General features: G+C 44.9%; 2 protein-coding genes across 3 annotated transcripts; both read right to left on the bottom strand.

The window, feature by feature from the left end:
- Positions 1 to 501: 501 nt before the first annotated feature.
- Positions 502 to 16,590, bottom strand: LOC114058119 (neurotrypsin-like). 2 transcript variants are annotated; one of them, XM_027885134.1, is made up of 15 exons: positions 16,276 to 16,587; positions 14,193 to 14,238; positions 12,553 to 12,789; positions 11,125 to 11,248; positions 10,223 to 10,398; positions 9,572 to 9,719; positions 8,560 to 8,738; positions 8,009 to 8,150; positions 6,738 to 6,940; positions 5,638 to 5,779; positions 5,181 to 5,386; positions 4,578 to 4,656; positions 4,210 to 4,332; positions 3,400 to 3,680; positions 502 to 1,884 (listed from the first exon to the last, which is right to left on the bottom strand). In XM_027885134.1, the coding sequence occupies exons 1-15, from the start codon at positions 16,345 to 16,347 to the stop codon at positions 1,574 to 1,576; spliced, it is 2,469 nt and encodes an 822-aa protein (XP_027740935.1). In that variant the 5' UTR covers positions 16,348 to 16,587; the 3' UTR covers positions 502 to 1,573. The 2 variants fall into 2 exon arrangements, with proteins under 2 accessions (XP_027740935.1, XP_027740936.1); XM_027885135.1 differs by lacking the exons at positions 5,638 to 5,779; positions 6,738 to 6,940 and having other exon boundaries at positions 16,276 to 16,590.
- A 4,502-nt stretch (positions 16,591 to 21,092) lies between these two features.
- Positions 21,093 to 22,676, bottom strand: CHCHD1 (coiled-coil-helix-coiled-coil-helix domain containing 1). The gene is made up of 3 exons (XM_027885137.1): positions 22,522 to 22,676; positions 21,986 to 22,104; positions 21,093 to 21,275 (listed from the first exon to the last, which is right to left on the bottom strand). The coding sequence occupies exons 1-3, from the start codon at positions 22,661 to 22,663 to the stop codon at positions 21,165 to 21,167; spliced, it is 372 nt and encodes a 123-aa protein (XP_027740938.1). The 5' UTR covers positions 22,664 to 22,676; the 3' UTR covers positions 21,093 to 21,164.
- Positions 22,677 to 22,938: the final 262 nt, after the last annotated feature.

Genomic DNA, 22,938 nt, shown 5'->3' with positions numbered 1-22,938 from the left:
TCCACGTGTCCCATCTTTATTACTCCACGTTCGGGTCATTCGTTACAGATCAAAGCTTTCTGCTCCTGAGCAGACCTGTCTTCTCTCTGGCTTATCTATACACAGTGAGAAGACAGTGTGCACTGCACAGCTGTTAATGCACTTAGCCCTTCTGTCTAGTTTTGTATTTTTTTACCTACTCAAGAATAATAAATTACCTTTAAAAATTGCTTAAGGCATAAGAGGGAACTCTGTTCATTTGTTTGGATGAGATGGAAGGAAGAAATTGAAGTATTCAATAATCCCTGCTTTCTCTCAGCATTATTTCTGTTCAGGCTGAGAACTACAGCTTGATGGCAGTGCTTGCATACCCTCGAGTTAAGCCAGTTTACTCCCACTGAGAGGAATGAAAAGAGAAATAGTACAAAGAAGAGAAAAAAAGAAAGAATAGCCCAGAGGTTTCAAGAATAAGACACACTTCAGGAAAGCAGGAAGCTGCTTTGCAGCATACACACTGTTTTGCACAAGAAGTAATTTGCCTGAGGTGTATCTATACCCCAGGAGTAATTCCATGTTTCATGGGAGAACTGTGAACGCAGAGATATTAAAGACTAACAGCACAAGTAAAGGGCAGCTAATAACTGTGGTGAATAAGCTATCAAGAGGAAGTCCCCACAGTGCTGTTAAATCATGATTCAACACCTGAATGTTTGAGATTAACATTACATTTGGATTTAAAGAAAAATAACATGTCTATTCAGCCACTTGAGGTCATATTTTTAAGTTCTTCACAGTAATCATAAGGGCAAGAAAGCTACTGTCTCTTAAAAATGAAGATTTACTCCCACACCAACAACTAGGAGATGCTACTTTAAGGAAGCAAGAAAACAAACACACACAAAGAACCACTATAGTGAGAAAGCAGCAATAAAACCAAAGCATCTGGCAGCTAGAAATGTGTGACAGAAGATTACAGCAGAAAGGATAAGTATCTCTTAGCAGGGGCAGACACTTGAAAGGGATCATATGGAAGCAGACATATTATTCAGAAGAGAAAAGGTTCCCCCTAGAGACATAACAGAGAAGAAAAAAAGCCCAGCTCAGCTCAAATCTTCTGATTCCTGGAATTGAAGAGAGCTGTTTTGAAAAAATATCTGAAGATTTCCACTATGCCAGCACCTGGTGCCATCTTCCAAGCATCTCACTTCTCCTAGCAGCATTTTTCAATTGTCCAAACATACAAATAGAAATTGATTTTCAGCAGCAGGTATCTCTCTGCTTCTACCATTTCTATGTGCCAGGGAAAAAGGAACAAGTGTGACTGCATTAGAGGACTCGGATACTTAGGGCAACATATACTTATCATTGTTACCAGTGTGCACCTGCTTTCTCTGCTTACAGATTACAGACTAAAGTGAAATCAAAGACTTTAAAGCATCAGTCATAACTGTTTTTCTTCCAGTTCTACATTAAAGTCCTTTGCCAGTGTCCGATGACAAAATAAATCTCCATCAGTCACAGACCAGAAGCCGCAGCCTTCTGCTGCTGCAGGGCAATAGGACCATATGCTGAAGTTCCTAGAGCCCAGTCATTTTCATTTTAGCTTGGTCACTCTCTTGATCCAGGGTACGAATTTGCTGACCTTTGTGTACACACCGGGTGAATCCTTCCGACCACAGCCATACCCCCAAGAAGTGATGCCCAAAATGATCCAGCGCCCATTCGACCTTTGACACATGAGTGGCCCTCCACTGTCCCCTTGACAGCTGTCCACCCGTTTATCTTCAGAGAGGTTCCCGGCACAAATCATGCGGTTAGTGAACTTCTGCCCGTAGCGGACCTCACAGTCTTCCCGGGGGAGAAGAGGCACCACCCCCTGCAGCAGGGTTCTTGAATAGGACTTTCCTGGAACAGAACAGACCAGCCAGGCTGATTCACGTGCAGACTACAGCAGTGACCTGGAGCAACGGTGCTCCCAACAGAAACAGACACTTGCACACTTCACGTCAAGTCCGCAGCACAGAAATAGGCTGAGCTCAGCATCTCTGAACCGCCAGAACTACAGAAAACAGTGATGCCAAGCCAGACCACAAAAAAAGAGCTGTAAGATCAAAGATATGGGGAAGAGGTTTGGAGAAAAAGGTTAGATCAAAGGATGAGTCTTACTACTGGTTCTGCCAACAAGTAACTTGAACCTCATTCAATTTATTTCATCTCTCAGAACCTCCACTTCCTCCTCAGTAAAACAAGGACAGTGTTTTCTCAAGTGAATAAATGCAGTAATAACTGTTAAGTGCTCAATTCTCAGAGAAGTTTTAGAAGATGTTTCAGAGGCATTCAAATATTATTCAAAGGGAGCTCACTTCATCTTTGACCAGATTTGTCTCTATTTGATCAAATCTCTTTTATTACCCCAAGGTTGCTCAGAACATAAGGCTCATGTGCTATATTAGAGCATGACCTTTCTGTGCTCAAGGTTTATGTAAGTTCACAAGGCAGTAGGTAACTGCTCCTCTCGCTTGGAAGGCTGGGTGTTGTGCGTGGGAGGGATTCTAGCCACTAAGCCCCAGCACAGCTTAAGTTAGCTACATGGCTAAGTTGCTCCTTGATCCTCGCCAGACATCCCAAAGTGACATGTGCGACTGGCACAATTGGCTCCAAAGGCAAATGTGTACTTGCAGTTAAACAGTTGGGGTAATAGCTAGAGAAAACGCTGGTAAACGTGGGCAAGTCAAAAATCAAGAGACCAGATCCTGGGGCTTTTGACAGCAAGTCTTGATAAACATATTGCTTTGCTCCAGTCACAGCAGCCCCAGAAAGGCCTCCCAGGTCTCTTTTACCTAGGAAGCTTCATAGCAATGTGCTCAGCAGACAGGTATAAGCTGTTTTGAATCCAGTGCAGAAACCAGCCTCAGAGCTCATCTGTCCCTGCAGGAATATTGAGGGAGATTGAGTCTGAGAGAGATTCCTTCCACCTCACTTCCAAGCCCCCACTTCACTACTACAGTATCACAAAGAAGGCAGATCACAGAAACAGGAGGGTTTCCCACAGGCTTGATATAGCAGCTCTGCACAGGCTGCTCCCTAAGGGGTCTGCTGTAGACAAAAACATGTGCAGAAATGGGAAGAAAAAGAAGACTGTGGCCAGATGGCAGCATTGGTCTCTGCCACAGCTTCAGAGTGATGCTATGGAAACCAAAGCTTCCACCATGAGCAGACTCAAGAAGCCTCAAAATCAGAAGACACAATGGCACAAAAACCGTCTCACCTCCCAACTCCTAAACACCACACACTGGCACAGACAATGGAAGCAGTGAGAACACAGCCTTGAGCCGACATAAATTAATGATTAATGGCCCATATAAGCTTCTGAACCCAGACTCCTCCCCCTTTCTTGCCCCCCAAAGCACCACCACTCACCTGTGTCTCCCCAGCCGGAGATGATGCAGGCTTGCCTGTTGATGTCAGACCTCTCTTTCCTGTCGGGCAGGCAGACGGGCAGAACATGGCGATTGAAGGAGAGACAGTGCCCTTCTCTGCCTCGCACTCGGACCAGGGCTATGTCATTGTCATTGCTGCCAGCCCAGTAGTTCCTGTGCAGGACAATCCGTTCCACAGGCAGCTCCCTCTCAAACTCATCCTTCACGCCCGTGTGGTAATCGCCCACCCGCAGCAGGTAGTGCCGCACATCAACACCAAACCTGGAGGAAAAGAGACTCAGGATCTCCTGCTAAGATGGAAGCAGACTCATACAAGTCTCAGCTGCTATGAGACTGAACCACCTCCTCACACCACACTGATAAACCAGTGCCAGCTGCAGGACTGTGGGACCTCTTAGCAGATCTGATCATGCCAGATGTTGCAGTCAATGGGTGTCCCAAGCCTACCAGGCACAGGACTTTTTTTCCTATCAAGATGGCTATAATAGTTACAACAGGCTTGCGAACTAATCTTTCACAGTTCTTTAAAGCACTTAAGAATGGCAAAATGCTGGTTCCCTTTAAGTTGTGAAGCCTCAAAGCTAAAAGGCCAGGTGTAAGCAGCAAAGGATAAAGCAAGTCAGTGTTGAGTCATCCCCATAAGTACTCCAAAATCACACAGATCATAACCTGAAGGTCTTGGTTTAGAAACTCTGCTCATGTAGTTCCACTGGGCTGGGAGGATAACCTCCTATGAGGTTATCTTGTTCATCACTGAGTATCCCTTGGGGCTCTCCACTCCCAAACACACCTCTTGAAGCAGTGGGCTGCAGTCACCACCCAGCAGCTGCTGATCAGTGTTGCTCCACACAGCAGACGAGTATCTCGCCGAAAACCCTTCAGCCGTAGTGAGGCCTGCCATGGCCAACTGCCTCTGAAGAAGAAAGAGAGAAATAACAGATGTCACACACATGGGAGCCGTTTTCCTTTCTTCCCATCCACTGCCCCATCTGGGCTCAGCTGGTGTGCATTCTTCCCTAGATAAGCCCACTGGTTCAAATCAAGTTCAAAAATCACCAGTGAAAATGCATTAATGTACTCAACATTTGACAGGCTATTTCCAGAGCCTGATAAAAAGCCAGAATCAGCCTGGCTCTCCCAGCAATTACAGGGTAGTACCTGAGAGACTTGTTTCCACCTATGATCCTTTTCTTGCGACGGTGGAGAAGGCGCATCCCACACACACCAGACTCTGGACCTGCACAGTGAAGTTAGAGTAGTTGTGTAGGGACCTTCAGCTTAAGTATCAGCATTGCTGTCACAGAGCCAAATACCATTCACCTTCCCTGAGGGCATTAATCCTCAAGGTAATCGACTGCACTGTGTTGTGCATATGGAATTCATAGAAGATTTGGTCCTATAGGTTTCCTCAGTTTCAGTGGAGGTGCTTACCTGCAGTCTCTACAGTCAGGAATGGGACCTATACCTATATATATATATATATATCTCCTCAGTACTCTCAACACCAAAGCTTGCTCGTGATTGCAGGGTTCTAAGGAAGGGTGGGAAAGTTCTGCAGGCTCAAAGGCCTGACATGGGTGGAACTCCTCAGACTAGTCTGGAGCACCCTGTGCTCCTAAGAAGAGACAATGAAAATAGGGAAAAAGTAGGAGATGCAGGACAGGACATGCTTATTTTTTAGGTGCAGTTTCAGCAAAAGACAAGAACGACAGGGGACAATGGGAGCACCAGGTTCTTGCATAAAAGAAATGGACATGTCACCTGTTCTTCTGATATCTTGGACCTTCTCTTCCACGTAGTCACAGATCACACCAGCATCCTCACTGTGCCAGCAGCTGTGAATCCTGGTGTCAGACCTGGCACACTGCCCCAGGGTGTGCTCCGTGCCACTGCATTCTACGTTGTTCAGATGGATGGGCCCATGGCCTTCGCCAAAATAAGCCATTGCTCTGGCTTTTGCTGTACCACTGCAATTAAGAGAGAGGGTGGCTAATCTGCAGTAAGCAGGAGGCAAGTGAACCTGATGCACCAGCACATTTTAAGAGGAATAATATTTGTGTATCACTGCACTCACAGACAGCAGTACAGTAAGAACAGGAGCCTACTCCCTCAAGCATATGCCAAAAATAAGAATCTAAGCCCCGAGAAAAAGTCCAGAAAGAAGTGCTCCCCCTGAGAGCTGTTTCTATCTGTAGGATTCATTTACCACAGCTCTTACCTGAATCCCAGTTGCCTGCAAACCACTGTGGCATCTCTGTCCGTCCAGTCATCATCACAGACACTGCCCCACTGCCCATTCAGTAACACCTCAACCCGTCCCTCCTTGGTGCTCTCTCCATCCACCAGCCGTACAGGAGGCCCTGAAGGAAAAAACATGAGGGTTGCTGCAAGCAAAACCACCAGAAGTGTCAGGTGTCCAAAACTTGGGTTCTACAGAAAAAGATGAATCCCAGACATCAGTAAGCTTAAAACAAAAAGATAAGGGAAAAAAAAAGGAAAAAGAATAAAGAAGTATGTCTGTATGAAGACATTTTACCTCTGCGCTGAATCAGAAGACTATATATATAATAATTTATTTAATATATACTGGAAATCATCAGTGGATCATATTCTGAAAGCTGAGTAAAGAGGAAAACAAGAACAGAAGGAAAGTTATTAACTCCTGAGCCAAGAGTAGACAAGCTTAAACATGCCTGGGAAAGAAATCTATTAAATTATAAAACTATTACAGTACTCTAAGCAAGAGAAGAGTTCTACATCCAGGAAAAACAAAAATGTTGGATTATTATTTCAATAACAAATGTCTGACAAACTGGAAAGTCTCCTGTAGTAAAGAAAAGGAGAGTATCAGGCATGACATTATGCTAACTTGAAATACCCTCATAATTTGAATTAAAAGTGTTCCATCCACACAAGGAAGTGCAAATTTTTACACAACAGTCTCTTGCATCTGAAGTCCTCTTGTCTTGGCAAGCTGTGACACCATTGTAACTACACCAGTTTCCTAAAGGGTCTACTTAAAGGGGTCCCTTGACCGAGTGGTCCCTGCACACAAAGGCATCCACTGTCCCTCAGCCCCTCAGGTTTATTTCATAGGCTGCCAACACAACTCTCTCCAGTTTCCATTTATCTGCTGGTCTGGCCGTAGGTCTGGTGGAGCCACAGCTTTGTGGCTCTGCCCCAAGACTGCCAGGGCTCATTCCTCCTCGAAAAGCAGACCCCTTGTTGTAATTGCACAGGGAAAATTCCCACATCTGCCAGAGCCTCCAAGTGAACAGACACCTTCCCACCATCCAGGGCAAGAGCAAGGTGAGTTACCCAGACTGCCGTCCATGACTGTGTTGCTTTCTGGGGAACAGCGGACTCCCAGATCTTCGGCATGTGAGCAGTCATGCTGCCCCCAGTTGCTGTGGGGACAGTCCAGGAGGGACAGCTCTGTCCCCACACATGCCACATCATCCAGTAAGATAAAGCCTTGGCCAGCAGCATAGTCCCCTTCAGAAGCCAGGGCAGCAGGACCGCTAGAGGAAGGAAATAGAACATAACACAAGATTCATTAAAACTCTAAATGCCACAGAGGGACCCAAGCTCAGACCCAAATGGAAACTCTCCTGCAGAGTTAAACTGTGATATTGGAGCCTCCTGACCTGAACCCCTCAGTGACAGACAGGATGGCAACCAAGCACCTGCACCTCTCACCAGCTTCAGTTTTCAGGAAGGCCTGCTCAGACCAGTCCATTTTCTAGTGTCTGATCAAAGGCACATTCATAGTAGTACAGAGGGCCAACAGAGGCTGCTTTGCAGACATGACAGCAGGTACATCAATCTAGGGAGGGGCTAGCAGAGCACACATCAAAAATATCAATATTTAAGTAATTCTACTTCTTTTTATAGGAACCAGCTACCTTGAATTGAAATGCAGAAACCTGCAAACTGTTAAGAGATGACAAACACAGTATGCAGCTGAACTCAGAGGGAAGAATTTAATCTTTTTCCAGTCTATTAAGTTGAAATTTTACAAGGAGACCTTAATCATATTAAAAAATCCACAAACCCCCACTTTACTGGCTCCGAGACTACAGTATCCTGATATCTTCCCCAAACCCATACCTGAAGGGACAACAGTGAAGCAATGGGCTGAAAGAAAATCCCTATTACTACTCTTTTTTTGCCAAGATGGTCTTTGTTCAGCTACTGAAGCAAGTGATACATTTGGCTGATGGAGCAGATGGGTGATATTATTTCACTGACAGAGCAGAGGGGGTGGCAGTGCTGAGCTGATGCACCTGCAAATTTAAGGAGTGTTAAAGAGAACTTTCTGACTTTGCTGAGGGGTACATTTGCAAGTATCAAGCTGGTTATCTGCTTTCAAAACAGGTTGAGGTGAGAGATAATAAAGATTTCTTTTTTCCCCTTGGAAAAGATGCAGATACCTATTGGTCTTTCCTGAAATAAGCTGTATAATGGTAATGAAACTTCTAGTAAAGACAGCATTGAAGGATTATGGTCCAGCCTATCCCAGTGAAGGGTGATGGAATTTAATCCTTGAAAGCAGGAAGCAGAGACACTACACACACTTTCAGTCCTACCTGAAGCCCAGCTGCCTGCACACCACCTGGGCACCGAGGTCTGTCCAGCCATCATCACATACTGTGCCCCAGTCTCCATTGTAATAAACTTCTACCCTGCCTTCGTTGGGGCTGCGTCCACCAGCCAGCCTGACAGTGCCCTCTGCAAGGGGGAGAGAGGGAAAGGTCAGCACTCTGCAGGGGGGGAAAGCCTCTGCACCATTGCTAAGTCTCTGTGCAGCTCATGAGCGAAAGAAACCAGAGACACAGATATCTGTGGGTACTCAAAAAAACAAACGTTCATTGTTCATAAACATGCCCGTCTATCAGGGGAGGATTCACCTCAGCTTTTCCATACCAACTGAACAAAATAATGGGAACACCCCAAAGTCTGGCCCTGGTCCATTCCCATTTGCTGCTGTTCTCTGCCTCCACATCTGGCAGCCTTTGTGAGAGCGATGCATAGAAGTTCTGCAGAACCCTGAACCAGGGGTTTACCTGCTGAGCCAGCCCCATAATATGGGGGTACAACCAACCAACCACATCTGACTGGCAGAGCTGTAGATCTGTACCTGTGAAAGGGTCACAGGAGACCCCAGCGTCTTCAATGTGGTCACAGTTTTGCTGTCCCCACTCGCTCTTCTTGCACTGGTCAAGGGAGAGTTCATTGCCTGAGCACTGCACTTCATCCAGCAGGATTGGGCCAGATCCCTGACCATAGTGAGCCCATGACAAGGCCTTTGGGGTCCCACTGCAAACATTACAGACACGTATGCTCAGTAAGGAAGGTCACAGTCTTGTGCCCTCAGATTCTGCCTTGCACAGGGACTCTCCTGTGCTAGATCACTGTCCTCCCATAGACCATTCCTGTTTCTGACACAGTGGACTTGCCATCTGTTAACCGAAATATGTTATTGGGAAGTTTGTAGCAAGCCCTTCCAACGAGGAATACAAATGTGCCTGCAGCCTGAACAGTTCAGACACATGGGGAGTTCTGAGGAAAATGACACAACATTAGTCTGTTACAATCTCAGTAACAGGAGAAACTCCCAAAGTCTGAGGGGTCTCAAACTTGAATCATCTATTTTAAATCATCCTGTACTGATGTGGTTTTCAAGAATGCTCAGGATACAACAGCTCCCAAGCACGGAACGGCACGCAGAAGAACGAGATGCTCTCTCTTGCTTTTCTGTTTGAGAGGAAAAGGGCAGTCAGTGAAACTGGAGGTGTTTAAGCTTAACCAAGTAAACAACTGCAGTCCACATATGAAAATCACCATGAAAAGTTATCACTGAGGCCAACAAGATTTGCATTAGGGTATGTCTGCAAAAATAATGAACAGAAGTCAACAAAATAATCCTTAGACAGGGATCCACCGACTTTTTTTTCACAGTATAAATCCATAAAACTGACAGGAATGAAGTACAAAATCCCTTTATAGGATGATTACTCCAGAATTATCTTTCCCAGAGTTTCTCTATATCTCCAATAGAAAGGGCTGCTCATATAATGAAGGGACATTTCTCATGTTCTTCATTCTGCTTACTTCTATTGTTACTCCATAACATAAAGCAGGGAAATTACCTGAGTCCCAGCTGTCTACAGACTACTTCAGCATCCCGGTCGTCCCACTGGTCGTCACAGATGGTGCCCCACTTGCCATCGTGGTAAACCTCCACTCGCCCTTCAAAGCTCTCCTTCCCTCCAACAATACGCAGTGGGGCACCTACACCTGTGCTGCAAGAAAGGGAAAGAGAGCACAACAGAACAAGACAGAGACAACACACATTCAGCAGTTCAGGGTGTAGAATCTTTCATTGGCCAGAGGAGCTCTTGGGATGCTCTCTTACCGCATCCACCTTCCTAGACCCCCCCGTAAGCTGCTGTGATTGCAGCCCACAGTAGGGGGTATTGCTGGTCCAGGGATGGCTCTAACAAGCTGCTGTGGTGACTGGGAGTTTGCTGCCTGCAGACAAAACCTGGCTTGATAAAAAGGGGATGTGGTCATACATAACAGTCATCTCTCGGTGACTGTAGACATATCCCATTCTGAGTATTTGGGATTGGAAAGGGATAGATAATTTTCCACTGGAAGGAAGAAAACCACCCACATAGCAGGGGAAAGAAGAACATTTTCCAATTATTTTCTCTCCATATCTTCATGACCTTAGATTTTACATCTTATCAGCAACACTGATGGAAGAACCAGGAAGCAAACCTCCCCTGAATATTTACCTTCTGGAGGAACACAAGTTACCATGGCACTCCCCTGCTTACAAGCTCCTGACACAGCTTCCCGATAGCCACACTGCAGCAGGGCTTTTTCATCCCCATGGCAGTTTGCTGACTGCAGATGCAGAGGAACAGGCCACGGTCCAGGATGACTCTTCTTCCCAGCTGTGCCAATCTCACTGGTACAGAGAATGAAACAGAGCCATGAGATGCTGTAGCACAGCTTGACTTACAAATTCCCTCAGTGTTGTGACTCTCTAGTCTAGTTGCGACATTTCACTTCCCAGTGTGCCCAGTTGATTGGAATGGCATAAAGGGAGGGCCACTTACAGTCTAATGGGAAAGCATAAACAAGCACAGAACTTCCCACCACCTAACCCTTTTGTGTGCCTACTTACTGCAGAGGAGTTGGTGCAGACAGAAATGGCACCCTCATCTGAGAGCAACAAACAAACCCATCAGCAGACTCAGACATCCAAATATCTGATTCACCTTCCTCTTTCTACGTGGGCATTATCTCCTTGCTTTTTGGAGGTTTGAACTGGGAAGTCCAAATCCCAGACACCCAAAGAGGGTTCATACTCTTAAAATTTCTGTTAGATCACTACCACAAGTCCAGCTGGTGATAGTAAAAAGGGGGTGCAATCTCACAGCTCACTCATCACAGTCTGGAGCATGAAGCAGAAAATATTGTTTTAAAAAATTCTTGCAAATGCTGATTGGTTTGAGCACAGCCACAGAAAGAAAACAGTAGGAAAGGACCCTGGAAAGTGGGAAATTAACCCACAAAACAAACTGCTTTTTCCCAGCCAACGCGTTGTGCCACAAGGACTGCAACCACAGATGCTTTTCTTTCAAAAGCCGCACGAGCGTGTAACTCTCACAACCAGACTAGAAGTTCCCACCTGAGACCCAGTTGCCTGCAGACAACACTGGCATCCCAGTCAGTCCAGTGGTCAGCACAGATGGTACCCCAGAGTCCACTGAAGTACAGCTCCACACTACTGTCTTCAGCCAACCGCACAGCACCTTCCAAAAGAGATAAAAACAAAAAAAAAACCCAGCTGCTATCTGCTGATAGAAATTTCAGACCAGCAAGTCTTGGACTTGCATGTAGTTGTGCTGAACTGCACTTGGCTGCTCTCATCCCTGTTTTGATTGTGCTGGCACTAAAGTGACTTGTATGAACGAGTGTGGGATGTGGCAGCTTCCCAGTTCCTGCAGTGGCTGCTCAGGAGCATGGCTGGTGCTAGGCTGGTGCTATGGTTCTTTTCTAAGCCATGGTAATATCAGCAGGACACGTGGTTTCTGCCACAGCTCCTGGATTCTCCTTCTGAGAAACAGGGGTGATTTTACATGCTACCTTGAAAAGGTGTATGGAAATGACAGGCTCTCTAATTACTTCTGACACCACTGATTTCCATCAACCACTTCACCTATATGAGTCACTGTTGCTACAGCAAGATGTTCAGTAACAGCAGCTGAATCCTCTTTAATTTCTCTAAGAAAAGCAAGTGCCAATGTAAATGCCTTCAACACAAATATCTGCCACTGTTTAGACAGCACATCTCGCTCAGTTATGTACTTGGAGAAGGACACACCTTCTGTCTGTAATACCTCAGTGCAGGCACACAGCACCACTACACTTGAATCCTTCCCTTTAATGAAGCCATCTTTAAAAGCACATCCACTGACAAGGGAAAAGACTTTGTCAATTAATTTATTAAACTGGGGCTTCAACTGTTCTGCAAAATGTAGGAAAGGCAAGGAAGGTCAGAGAACAGGAGTACATTTTCAAGAATGCTGCATGGCAGCCAGTGCAGCTCTCTTGCTTGACTCAAAGTAAGCAGCAGTCTTTGTGTCAGCACTAAGTTTAACACAAGCCTATGACCTACCTTGCCACAGAAGATTTACAAACCTACCCACAGATTTTTTCTTGTTGTATTTGAACTGCTACACTTTACATGAGGAATGTTCTGATACAGACACTTAAGGAGCAGGAGTGGGTTGTTTTCCACATAACTTAAACTGTTTTCAAAGTGGCATAAGTTAGCAGTTAAAAAAAAAAAGTCTCCTTGTATGAGAATAAAACATCTATGCAAGGCATTACAGCTATAGCCAGCTTAAATCCACCCCCTACTATATACAGACGTTCTTCTCCCACACAGGCTGGCCTCTAGTACTAATTATTTCAACAATTCGGAACAGTTACTGTACTGTGCTTCTTTCACAGGGTGTTCCACCTGCCACTTGCAAGTCTGTGCAGCACAGGTTTCTGGCCCGAGCCCCTGAGCAGCGCAGCCTGGCCACAGGCAGAGACTCGCAGCCCTTACCTTGGTTACAGTCACAGTTGGACCAGCCGATGGCCCCCGACGAGAGCCGGTAGAAGCACCAGGGGGTCGTTCCCCCATCCGGGTTCCTGCAGTGGTTGTGGTCCCCCAGGCCACGGTCTGGATACTGCTGGACATAATCGGGGAACTCTGCCCAGTTGAGGCACTCTGCCCCGGCCTCAGTGACCGCCAGCGAGCCATTGTAATACCCCAGGGGTCCGACAGCACAGCCACTGGATGCTGCACACAGGAAGGGAGCTGTTAGCATCACTGAAGGCACCACACACTGATGTTCAACGTAGGGGGTACCAGCTGGTTATCTGAAACACCTCCCAGGTCTGCAGTTCATTGCTGCTTGCTTGATTTCAGTCCTATCATCCTTCAAGACAACTGCTCAAAGAATGTTTATAATACTCACTGTGTGAACCACAATTTGATCTGAAGTAAAGAACTGCTCAGACAGACCTTTGAAAAGTGTTTAATCTGGGCCCAAGCATGGACAATTTGAACTGGTTCCCATTACTGTACATCCAATACATGTACTCCCTTTGGAGCACCGCATGAGCATGGCACACTCCACCACTTTCTTCCCCACTTGCTTTGACACCCGAATAAGATACTTTCAAATTTGATCCTAGGCTCTCTAGAACATTAATTGCCTGTCCAAATTGGGTGAAACTGAGAAGAGTTTAAAATTAGCTATAATTTCATTCTATAAAGCAGGACGGTGGGAAATGCCACTGTATTTCATTTTATGTATGTTCTCTATACACATCAGTATCACAAACTGGCTTATCTGAACTTGGCCAACATACAGGAAGGGAAAGGGAACTTATTCTGGGGGGAAGGTGTGGGTGCCAATGTTCCAGTGGCCATGTGAAATATCTAATGTAAAAATTCCAAATAATTAATTTAATATGCTCTTTAACAAAATAAGAAATCTCTCCTTTCATGACCCTGAAATTAAAAGAAGGAAAACAGACCCAGGTTCTGTGTGGGGTGGACTTTTCACAGCCCATAATAAGGGAAGAGTAGATTGAGAAAGGAACAACAGTTATAGCTCTATTCACTGAATAAACAAAAAGAAGATAACACTTTCAGAAAACCCTTCTGCAGCAAGAACACATGGGGCAAAGAGCAAGGGGAGAAAGAAAGTTTGCATCATGTCATTTGCCTTCTAGCCACTGCCAAGCACAATAAGAAGAGGTGGGAAGTGACAGCTGAAGGTTAAATGCAAGGTACAAAATGAGAAGCAGTTGCAGGTAGGTGTCTGGAAAACACACCATATGCTTTGCATCAACTGGGACCCTCAGAGGGGGGATATACGAGAATTCAGTAGTTATTAGAGCAGAGGAAAGGTGAATATGCAAAAAAGACCGAGGCCTTCAGAGAAACAGATGAAAAGAAAAGAACATGTGGGAGGTGCAGTGAACTGCAAGAGCATTAGACGTGAAGACACAAAAGTGATCTGGCCATGTTGGTGAAAGAGAGAAACAGACACTGAGGCAACAGAAAACATTGAAGAAATGATGGAAAAAAAGGAAGAAGGCCAAGTAGCAGTGGTTCATCATGTCTATGGTCTCAGATCACCACTGCAGGAAAGAATCTGCCCAATGACTGAATTAATAACTTCTTGTTCTTACCTGCACTCTGCAAATGGTTTTGGTTGGGCTGGGATCCCAGGAAAGCCTGGGAAAAGAAGCAGAGCAAAAGCAGAGATGATTATCCGATGAAATAAACATAAGCATGTCCTAAAAGCAGCTGAGCTTTTTGCAGCTTTAGGCAAACACACCCTAGTAACCAGTCTCTTCCTTGCTTTCCCCACTGCTCCTCTTCAAATCTAATCATAGCTCTGTCCATTAACAGCAAAAGAAATAATTACAGGCCTGCAGAGATTTACCCTAGCACTACTTTACAGGGCTCTGCTTGTTTCTTTTCCATTATACTTGGAAGTCTGAGATGCCTGTGGAAAGGAAAGCTAGAAGAAAATCATTATTATCAGTAAGAAAAATAATGAATAGACACTCATTCTCTCTCCATTAACAGGACAAATCATCTATGGACACAGTAGCAGAAATATATCTATGTGATAGGAAGATGCCCCCAGGATACCCGTTAAAATGGTAATAAACATCTATGTACAAAGTTGGAAACATTTAAAGAAGAAAATCCACCAAGGCTTTTTGAGGATTTTCTTTTTAATACTTGAAAATAAGATATGGCTTATAGTATTATCCAAACAGTGTTAAATACCTAAAAACAAATATTATGAAACAAAGTACTCAAAATTTTAGCATCCTGTCTGGACCCAAAACTGCATTTCCTCTTATAGGCAGTGTTTTTTGTGGTTATAACTTCACTTTTGGCTGAGAGATAGGGATCTCCACTCAACACCACTACAAGGTGTGCAAGCAAATGCAAGATTTTTACAGATACAGAGGGAAAAGAAGAAACTGTATGTTTCTGCTAGCTCCTTGTAGTTTAATTAGTTTCTAAATATTTTTAATGAACATTTCTAATACTTTTATATGAACAAAAACTTGTAATTCAAAGAGCAGAGGTATGCAGCTAAAGAATAATAACTATTGGTAACAGTTGTGGTTTTCTTCAAAATGCAGTATTTTTGCCTCTCTTAAATTTGGAATGAAACCAAATCCACTTCTGAAATAAACAGAAGTAATTCCCACAGAAACCTGACATGAACAACACCTACTCATGTCAGATGAAATTTTCAAATCAAACTTAGGAACATCGTCCAGCAGGTGTTGACAACCATGGCCAAGCATCACCCTCCAGAAGTCGGAACGTGAAACTGCACACGGAAGATGAATTCCTGACATGGTTCAGAAACAGCAGATCAAGTCTCAGGTGCATATGCACAAGGGGATGCAGAGATAAACCAGCATTTAACTGAAAAACCCTTTTCATCCAAAAGTCCATCTACATGCACGCACCAGGCTGCTGCAAGCCCACATAATGGTTTGTGAACCGACAATGCTGAAGGACTTATCTGAGGATCTCAAAGCTCTTTGCAGAGAGAGGAAAGTGAGCTAAGCTGCACTTTTGTGACTGCACCAAACAGGTGACTGAGCCACAAACCAGGTCCCTTAGCTCCTAGTTTTCAATGTAAACGTGCACAGACATGTAAACCTGCAGGTGATAGAGGGATGGGTCAGACTAATAACAGGATATACATGAGTCTGAACCCACTCTTCTTGGAGCCGGACCATAAACAAAAGTACTGCAGTCCAAGTAATACACTGCTCTTCCAATGAAATATTAGTTGCTGCCAATCCCTGTAGCAGCTTCCAAAATATCCCAACTCTGACCATTACTAACAAAATTAAGTGCAAACAGCCTGTGCTGCAGGCATTGCCCCAGGTCCGTGTGGCTATAAATCATCTGTCCACAACAGCAAGAGGGGCAAACAGCAAAGAACAGAAACAAAGGATCTCTCCTGCCAGGGTCACTGCAGAGCCTGAGAAACATAGGAAACCCAAGCCAAAGCATCTGCAAGCCCTTGTGCATCCTGCTTTCTTGCTCTATTTCTTTCTCTGAATTTCACATGCTCAGTAAAAACAAATTCCTCCCCAAACCCCCAGCCCTTCCCGGAGACCACAGCTGCCTAGAAAACATATTCAAGTAAAACAAGATCCACTTACAGTGAGGATATTAAAAGAGACATGTGACTTCTTACAAGCAGATAGAAAACTAACCATTTCGTACCTCCACACATCTGAGACAGGATAGCAGACTCGAGAGCTCTACAATGAGCCCGAGTATTTTGGAGATTTCCATCCCTCCTATACAAAGCGGGCAGAAGGTTCCTCAAGCATCACATTCTCGTTTAGCTGGCGGGCTCTGCTTTCCCACGCTAGCCGCTCTGCACCCGGGCGAGCAGGATGCCTTTTCCATTTCTACGCAGGGAAAGCGATGTAAGGGAAGGGATCAAAGTTCCCAGCAGCATCTTCGAATTTCACTTTCCCCTTCCTTTCCCCATCTCTTCTCCTCGAGTCCTCTCTTCAGGAAAGGGGGGAAAGACGGGAGAGAAACGAGGGAGGACAGCATGCCCCAGAATTTACCTAGCGCATGGGAAAGCGGGAGGAGGGAGCGCAGGCGGCGGGGCGCACCCTCAGCCCGCTCCGCTCCTCGCTGTCCCCTCCTCTGCCCAGCCTCCCCCGGCCTCCAGGTACGCGCTTCTCCCAGCGCCAGCCTCCGCCTCCCCAGCGCCCGGGCCGCCGCCCGCTGCTCTCCCGCGATCCCCCCTTCCCGCAGCTGCCTCTTCCTCCTCTCCCCGCGGCACAGAGGCTGCAGCACGGACGGAGCTGGGGCTGTGTCCTACTGCAAAGCCCCCGGCAACAACCGGGGAAGGAAACGGCGTGTGCGCGCACACTTGCCAGAGATTAGACTTCTTGGAAGGAATCTGGACTTTATCCCCCCCACCGCTGCCTCCTCGATTACCTGCTTGCAGCTTCCCGAGGTCGGCTCTCCTCATATATGAGCCCAGGTAAATGGGACCCAAAAAAACTTTACGTTAAGCAGCTTCCAGATCTTCCCTCGGAAAACCCACCGGTGGCACACCCTCTCCACGGTGCATTCGCAATGTTCAGCTTACATCTTGCCCCATGGGTATAGCCTCCAGAAATCGTTTCTATCAAGCTTCTCCTTGACCTTGGGCTTTATTTTCCCTCAGTTGGCTAGGATGCTTTCCAGAGGGTTGATCATTATTGTATTACCATGAAAAATCCCATGTGTGTGTGTAGGGGGGGGGGGGTAGTGTTTTCAAATTACTGCTCTTCCATATGCATTCGGGTTTGGGGCTACAACAACTTTTTAACACTATTAAATCTAAGGGAATTGGTCCATTTGAAGCTGTTCAATCTCAGATTTTTTTTTTTTTTTTTAACATTCCCTGTGCTGCTTCTCAGCTCAGTCTAATGAGCATTTCCTATACTTACATTCTGATTTTGGAAGGATTAACTCCTGGTATTCTGCAGCATGAAACATGAAGGTCACCTTAAGAAATGAGCTCACTTTTGGCCAAGGCTGCTAAGTAGCACTTCCAAAGACACCTTCAGCATAAAAACAAGGAATGGGCTGCTAAAAATCTAATGGCTAGACAAAAAGCCTCCTTTTTTGCTCCTTCACTTACTGCCCATTACTCATTCACTTGACAGTTTTGTGTTGCCTCATCCTCAGTCAGTCATCAAAGGCAAGGAAATTTCACTACATGCTGGATCTCTTACAGGAGTTGCTGAGTGGGAGGAAGGAGCTCTTTCTGGAGTGCATTTGGCCAAGAATTGCACTCAGTTAATTAGGAGCAAATCTCCTATATCCTCGTAGGGAGGGAGGGAGGCAGACGATCAGGGCAACAGAGGATGGAAATAGCTTAGATGCAACATCACGCTGTAACTCTCGGGCAGCACTAGTAAAAAGGCACAAAATAAAAATACAGGAATGCGTTGGTATTTAGAACCACTTACTCCAGTGAAAACACAAGGAAATTATATACTGGAGACACAAACAGAAAATCTACTAGCATTCAGAGAAATTTGTTCCTTAGTCAGGAATAGAAGTTATTGATACTGCTTCAGAACTCCCTCCCGTAAGACACTCCCTGTTTAGACCTCTGACACATAAGCTCAAAACCTCTGGCAAAAGCCTGCACTGGATATCTCTCACAGCAGCTTTTAAGTTGCTTCCCTCTCAAGGCAAGGTTTTCCTAGGTAATGCAATTTTAAAGGAAACACAGACCAGTGCAATGAAAGCAATAGAAGACCAAGTCTGCATTCAGTTTTTTGGAAGAATGACGAACTGTGGACAGATATAGGGGGTTTGCAGTTGTCTCCTCTGTGGGAACTACTCCCTTCTTGCCAAGACTCCCCTGGTTTTAGGGCACATGTAATGACATTTTCTTGAGAGAGGTGGATCTCAGGATTCTCAAAAGCTTCTCAGGGCTACGTGGCCCTCTCCAAGGTAGAGGAAGACAAAGAAGGAAATTATACCAATATAACTATGTCAGCTTAGATCACTAATGTATCCTAGAGATAAGGTAAAATAGATACTGAACTTTCTTGTATGGGCAAATTTGAAGTAGTTGTAAATATCTAAGCCCACTATTTAACACTAATCACCTTCTCACCCTGATATAACCACAGTTCTATTCTAATAAGCCTATGATTTTCTACAGAGTCTTTCTGTTTTGATTTTTCCAGATTATTCTGTATTGACATTTTGAAACAAGTAGTACCATCTTCTAAAATGTTTTTGGCTCTCTGAAATTCAACCCACTTCTCCTGAACTGGCAGGACTACTATTCATCAAGACCAGCTGAAATATTAATGCTTCCTCCACAGAGATCTTCGGTGAAAGCCTAAAAAGAGGAGTAGTTAACAGCAATCATACCCAGGGCTAGTATAATACTCAAGCTGTAAGGAACAGGAATAAGATCAAGGAATTCCAGCAGATTTGCTTAAATCCTGTAAATCCGACTTAGGAGGGTAGAACAGCTAGTCAGCTTTTGTTTAATTCTTTCCCCACCACGCAATCACATACAGGTCTCTGCAGCAATGTTCTTAACCAGTGGGCTCAGTACCAGAACCCAGTTTTATTCCCCAGCAACAGCATCATGGAGCTCAGAAAGAACAGTGCCATTCCCTACAGTTACACACATGAACTATTAGTGGAGTGATCCCTGATATCAATATGTCACAGAATGCATTTAAACACCCACTATAAGTTCAACAGTGAGATACAAAAAATTGGCAGCAGGTGAAATTGCCAAGGACAATCAGTAACTGGAGGGGTTTTAGTTACAGCATGGGATCCTGAGGCAAAAGAATTGCTACAGTATTTTTAAAGGAAGCAATGTAAAGCCTGGGCGCACTTGATTTCCTTCTGAAGCATTCTGTTTCCTTCTTTCCTCCTCTAAATAAATGAGGACTGGAAAACCTTAGCATAGTAATGTCAAGACTATAATAGACATGTAAAAGGTCAGACAGAAACCCAAACCCTTCACTGAATTTGTGAAGCTCACTGTGAAGCAGTATGATCCAAAAATAGCTGTTCAGATTAGTGAGAGCTGTGCAAAATTTCAGAAGTAAAACCAGAAAAAGGTATTGGCTTCTCTGTTACAGCCTCTTATATAAGACAGTTCTTCACAGACAGTAGAATTTGGTACATTCAGCACAGGTGCTATCTTAAGAGGAGCAAAACTACTTTTGCATTCAAAGTTTTAATATAAAGAAAGAAAAATCATCATCAATAGAGGTGAATCAGTTCCTCACTCCCAATCTAGCTTGTCTCCTTCAGAAACAAAGGAACAGCAAGTAGCATTTCCTTTCAGTGTCTTTTGGACTGAAAATGCAGAATGTCATAGAACCAAAGTGTTTTCCCAAACTTAGATGTGGACATTATGTTCTTACTGATCCCAAGTTCTCTGAAAGACCCAACTATGCCATAAATACCAACAACAGAACAAGCTACCCTGTGAATAACCCACTCATGAGGCATTATAAGTTATGGTTAGATGAAAATTTCCTCAACGACTTGAAAACATTCACCTGACCAAAATTTATGGGATAAAACAGGTATCCACCTGGGGCTCCAGAGAAGTCAGCTCCAGTTCCAGCAAACTTTCCAGTCACCTGTGGGTAATCACATAGTCTGTGTGCCTGACTCCCTTCTCCCTCTGCTTTTTCTACATGCCTGAAAGAATTACTGATATAAATGGTTATAACAGTAGTTTTCCAAGACACTGTATTTTTCTCAACATAGGTACTGGTCCTGAAGTTTTGTGGTACTGTAGTAGAAAAAAAAAACACACACTGAAACTAATAATTCATTACATGATTTCAGTTACCAGTTCATGCTTGAACTTTCTCTCCCTCTTTTGTTGTTTTTTTTTTTTTTTTACCAAAAACCAGTGAAACATTCTGTTGTGGATTATGAGTTGCCCAAGTCAAACACCAGTCTTGTATTATTTTATTGTAGTCCAGACAAAATAATTAAACTGATGTGGCCCCATACCTGTGCCACCTGCAAATCAGAGGTCCTAAATCACAAGCCTGTACGTTAAGGTTATATCTGATACTTACCTCTGTATTAACAAGGTACTTTTTTGTACAGCAGCAGGAATTTTAAAAATTTCAAGGGAAACCAAACTGTATATCCACTCCTGCGGGAGTAAGAGCCATGAGATTATTAGCAACTTTCACTTGGCTTAGTGTTTGAACCTGACCACTTCTTGATAGCAGCTCCAAAGCCAGGTAGGAAGCTTACATGTCAGGAAAAGTCACCTCCTAATTGTTAGGAAATGCATTTAAATGCATTTCTGAAAGATTTAACAGTGAGGACCCAAGTAGGCTAGTTCTGGCTAGCTGAACAACACACTGCAGAAATCCTAACACTGTAAGACCCAGGAATCTCATGAACATAATCAGCTGATATTCAAGATTGGTGTTTTTTGCTCTGGAATCAAAAGAAGGGTCAAGAGTGACAGAGCAGTGCTTGACAGAGACCACTTGACATCAAACACTCACTCCAGTTGCCTTTTCTCTTTTTTGCCAAAGACTCCAACTTTAATTGCTTGTCCACAGTCCCTTTAGTACAGCACATTATGTATAGTGTCTGATCTGAGGAAACCTCCTCAGGAGCTTGTTCGCTTTGCTTGAAGGTAAGTTTCCCCTGGATGACAGGGTATCCTCGGTTTGACTCCTGCGCTGTTTCTGAAAGACAAAAAAACCCCCAAACCCTTAGCTTATATAGTTATTAATATATAATATATATAGTTATTAGTTATATAATACTATTATATACTTATAATAGTATTATTATATTAATATAAACTATTATATAATTATAAACATCTAATTTCCAAACAATGTAAAAGTCAGTTTTCAAGATGTCTAGCCTTCAAAGTCAGAAACAACCTAAAAGAGCTCCTAATTTTCAGAGAACTGAGAACTGCTGTAACGAGCTCATATATTCTGAAAATTGTTTATTATGAGGATTACTGAAAACATTGGTTATTTCTCTACCAATTTGTCTCCATCCTCACTCCTGCAAGCACAAAACTATTTACAGACTTATGACACTGGAATTTGGGAATCCTGACTCACCGCTTTCCCCCACTGTCTAGATAACACAGGTACTGGATCAGCTATTTCTTAACTGTATGAATCAGCAGCTGCAGAAACTTGCCTGTACTGCACATCTCCCAAATTACAATATAATCCACATGTGGCATGCAACCTCAGCTCCCTCAACCGCATCTCACAGGACTTGTGCTCCAGACCCTTCACCAGTTTCATTGCTCAGATGAGTTACCGCACCAATGAAATTGTTCAGAGAACATTATTACTGCTGGCACACAAAAAATTACTGAGGGCTTCCTCCTTCCCTACTACTGTAGGAACACAAAAGAGGCTTTAATTACTTCTGCCTTTGCCACACAGTCATAGAACACCCGGATCTCCTCGGCACAAGCGGCGTCGTTGAAGTCATTCTGTTTCCAGCAGGCCATCATTACCGACATCTCCGTAATGCACGTCGCCTCTAGAAGGGAAAGACACAACCAAAGTCTCAGGTCTTTGGGGGTTTATTCTAACAACCTCCACATCGCACGAATCTCCAGAGAGAAGTTTAAGATGGGGTCGAGGCAGGTGAGAAAATGCAGCACTAGAGATCTCTGCTTTGGGCAGAGTTGTCACCAGCACGAAGATTAGCCCCGCTGCATCCGACTGAATTCTTAAGGTACAGGCTATGCTGAGAGGCAACAAAGTGTTTTATGTGCGTGACTCCCACACGGAACAGCACAAGCAGCGGACTTTGGGTTGCAGTGTGAGGAAACAATCCTTCCCACTGAGCCCGTGCGCTAATTCCATGGCCAAACCAGCCTCTCCCCTCTGCAGCCGGCAGAGCACAGGGTGCCAGCAGCACGACCTTCCCCGCCACAGCTTCCCGGGAACTCACCTCCCGCATTCTCCCTGCGGTTCGCCACCTTATCGGCGAGCGCCAGCGGGCGGACCGGGCGGATGACCGGGGGCCGCTTCTTCAGTCGCCACTGGCCGCTCACCCAGCGGGTGACCCAGCCGGAGTACGCGGGGCCCGCCATGTCCCGCCCGGCCCGCGGCGCCTGCGCGGCCGCCCCGGGGGGCGGGCCCTGCTGTCCCTTCCGCGGCACGGGAAACCCGCCCCTTCCCGGTGCACCCTCCATTTCACACCCCTATCCTCTTCATCCAGGCAAAGGGCATTCCGTGAAAATTAAATAACTTCCCCACGGTTTCCGCGTTAGGCGGAACGACTCAGTGACAGCTGCAGCGGTCCACACGCCGAAACTTTTTTCTGTGGCAAACCTAACCAAGGAAGGAGCAAAATCACACCGCTCTT

The sequence above is a fragment of the Empidonax traillii genome, unplaced genomic scaffold (genome assembly GCF_003031625.1).
Source record: "Empidonax traillii isolate 1590-97213 ecotype Southwest subspecies unplaced genomic scaffold, ASM303162v1 scaffold162:size863265, whole genome shotgun sequence".
NCBI classification, from domain to species: domain Eukaryota; kingdom Metazoa; phylum Chordata; class Aves; order Passeriformes; family Tyrannidae; genus Empidonax; species Empidonax traillii.
The sequence above is the reverse complement of the archived record's forward strand: the minus strand, read 5'-3'. Positions and strand labels throughout refer to the sequence as shown.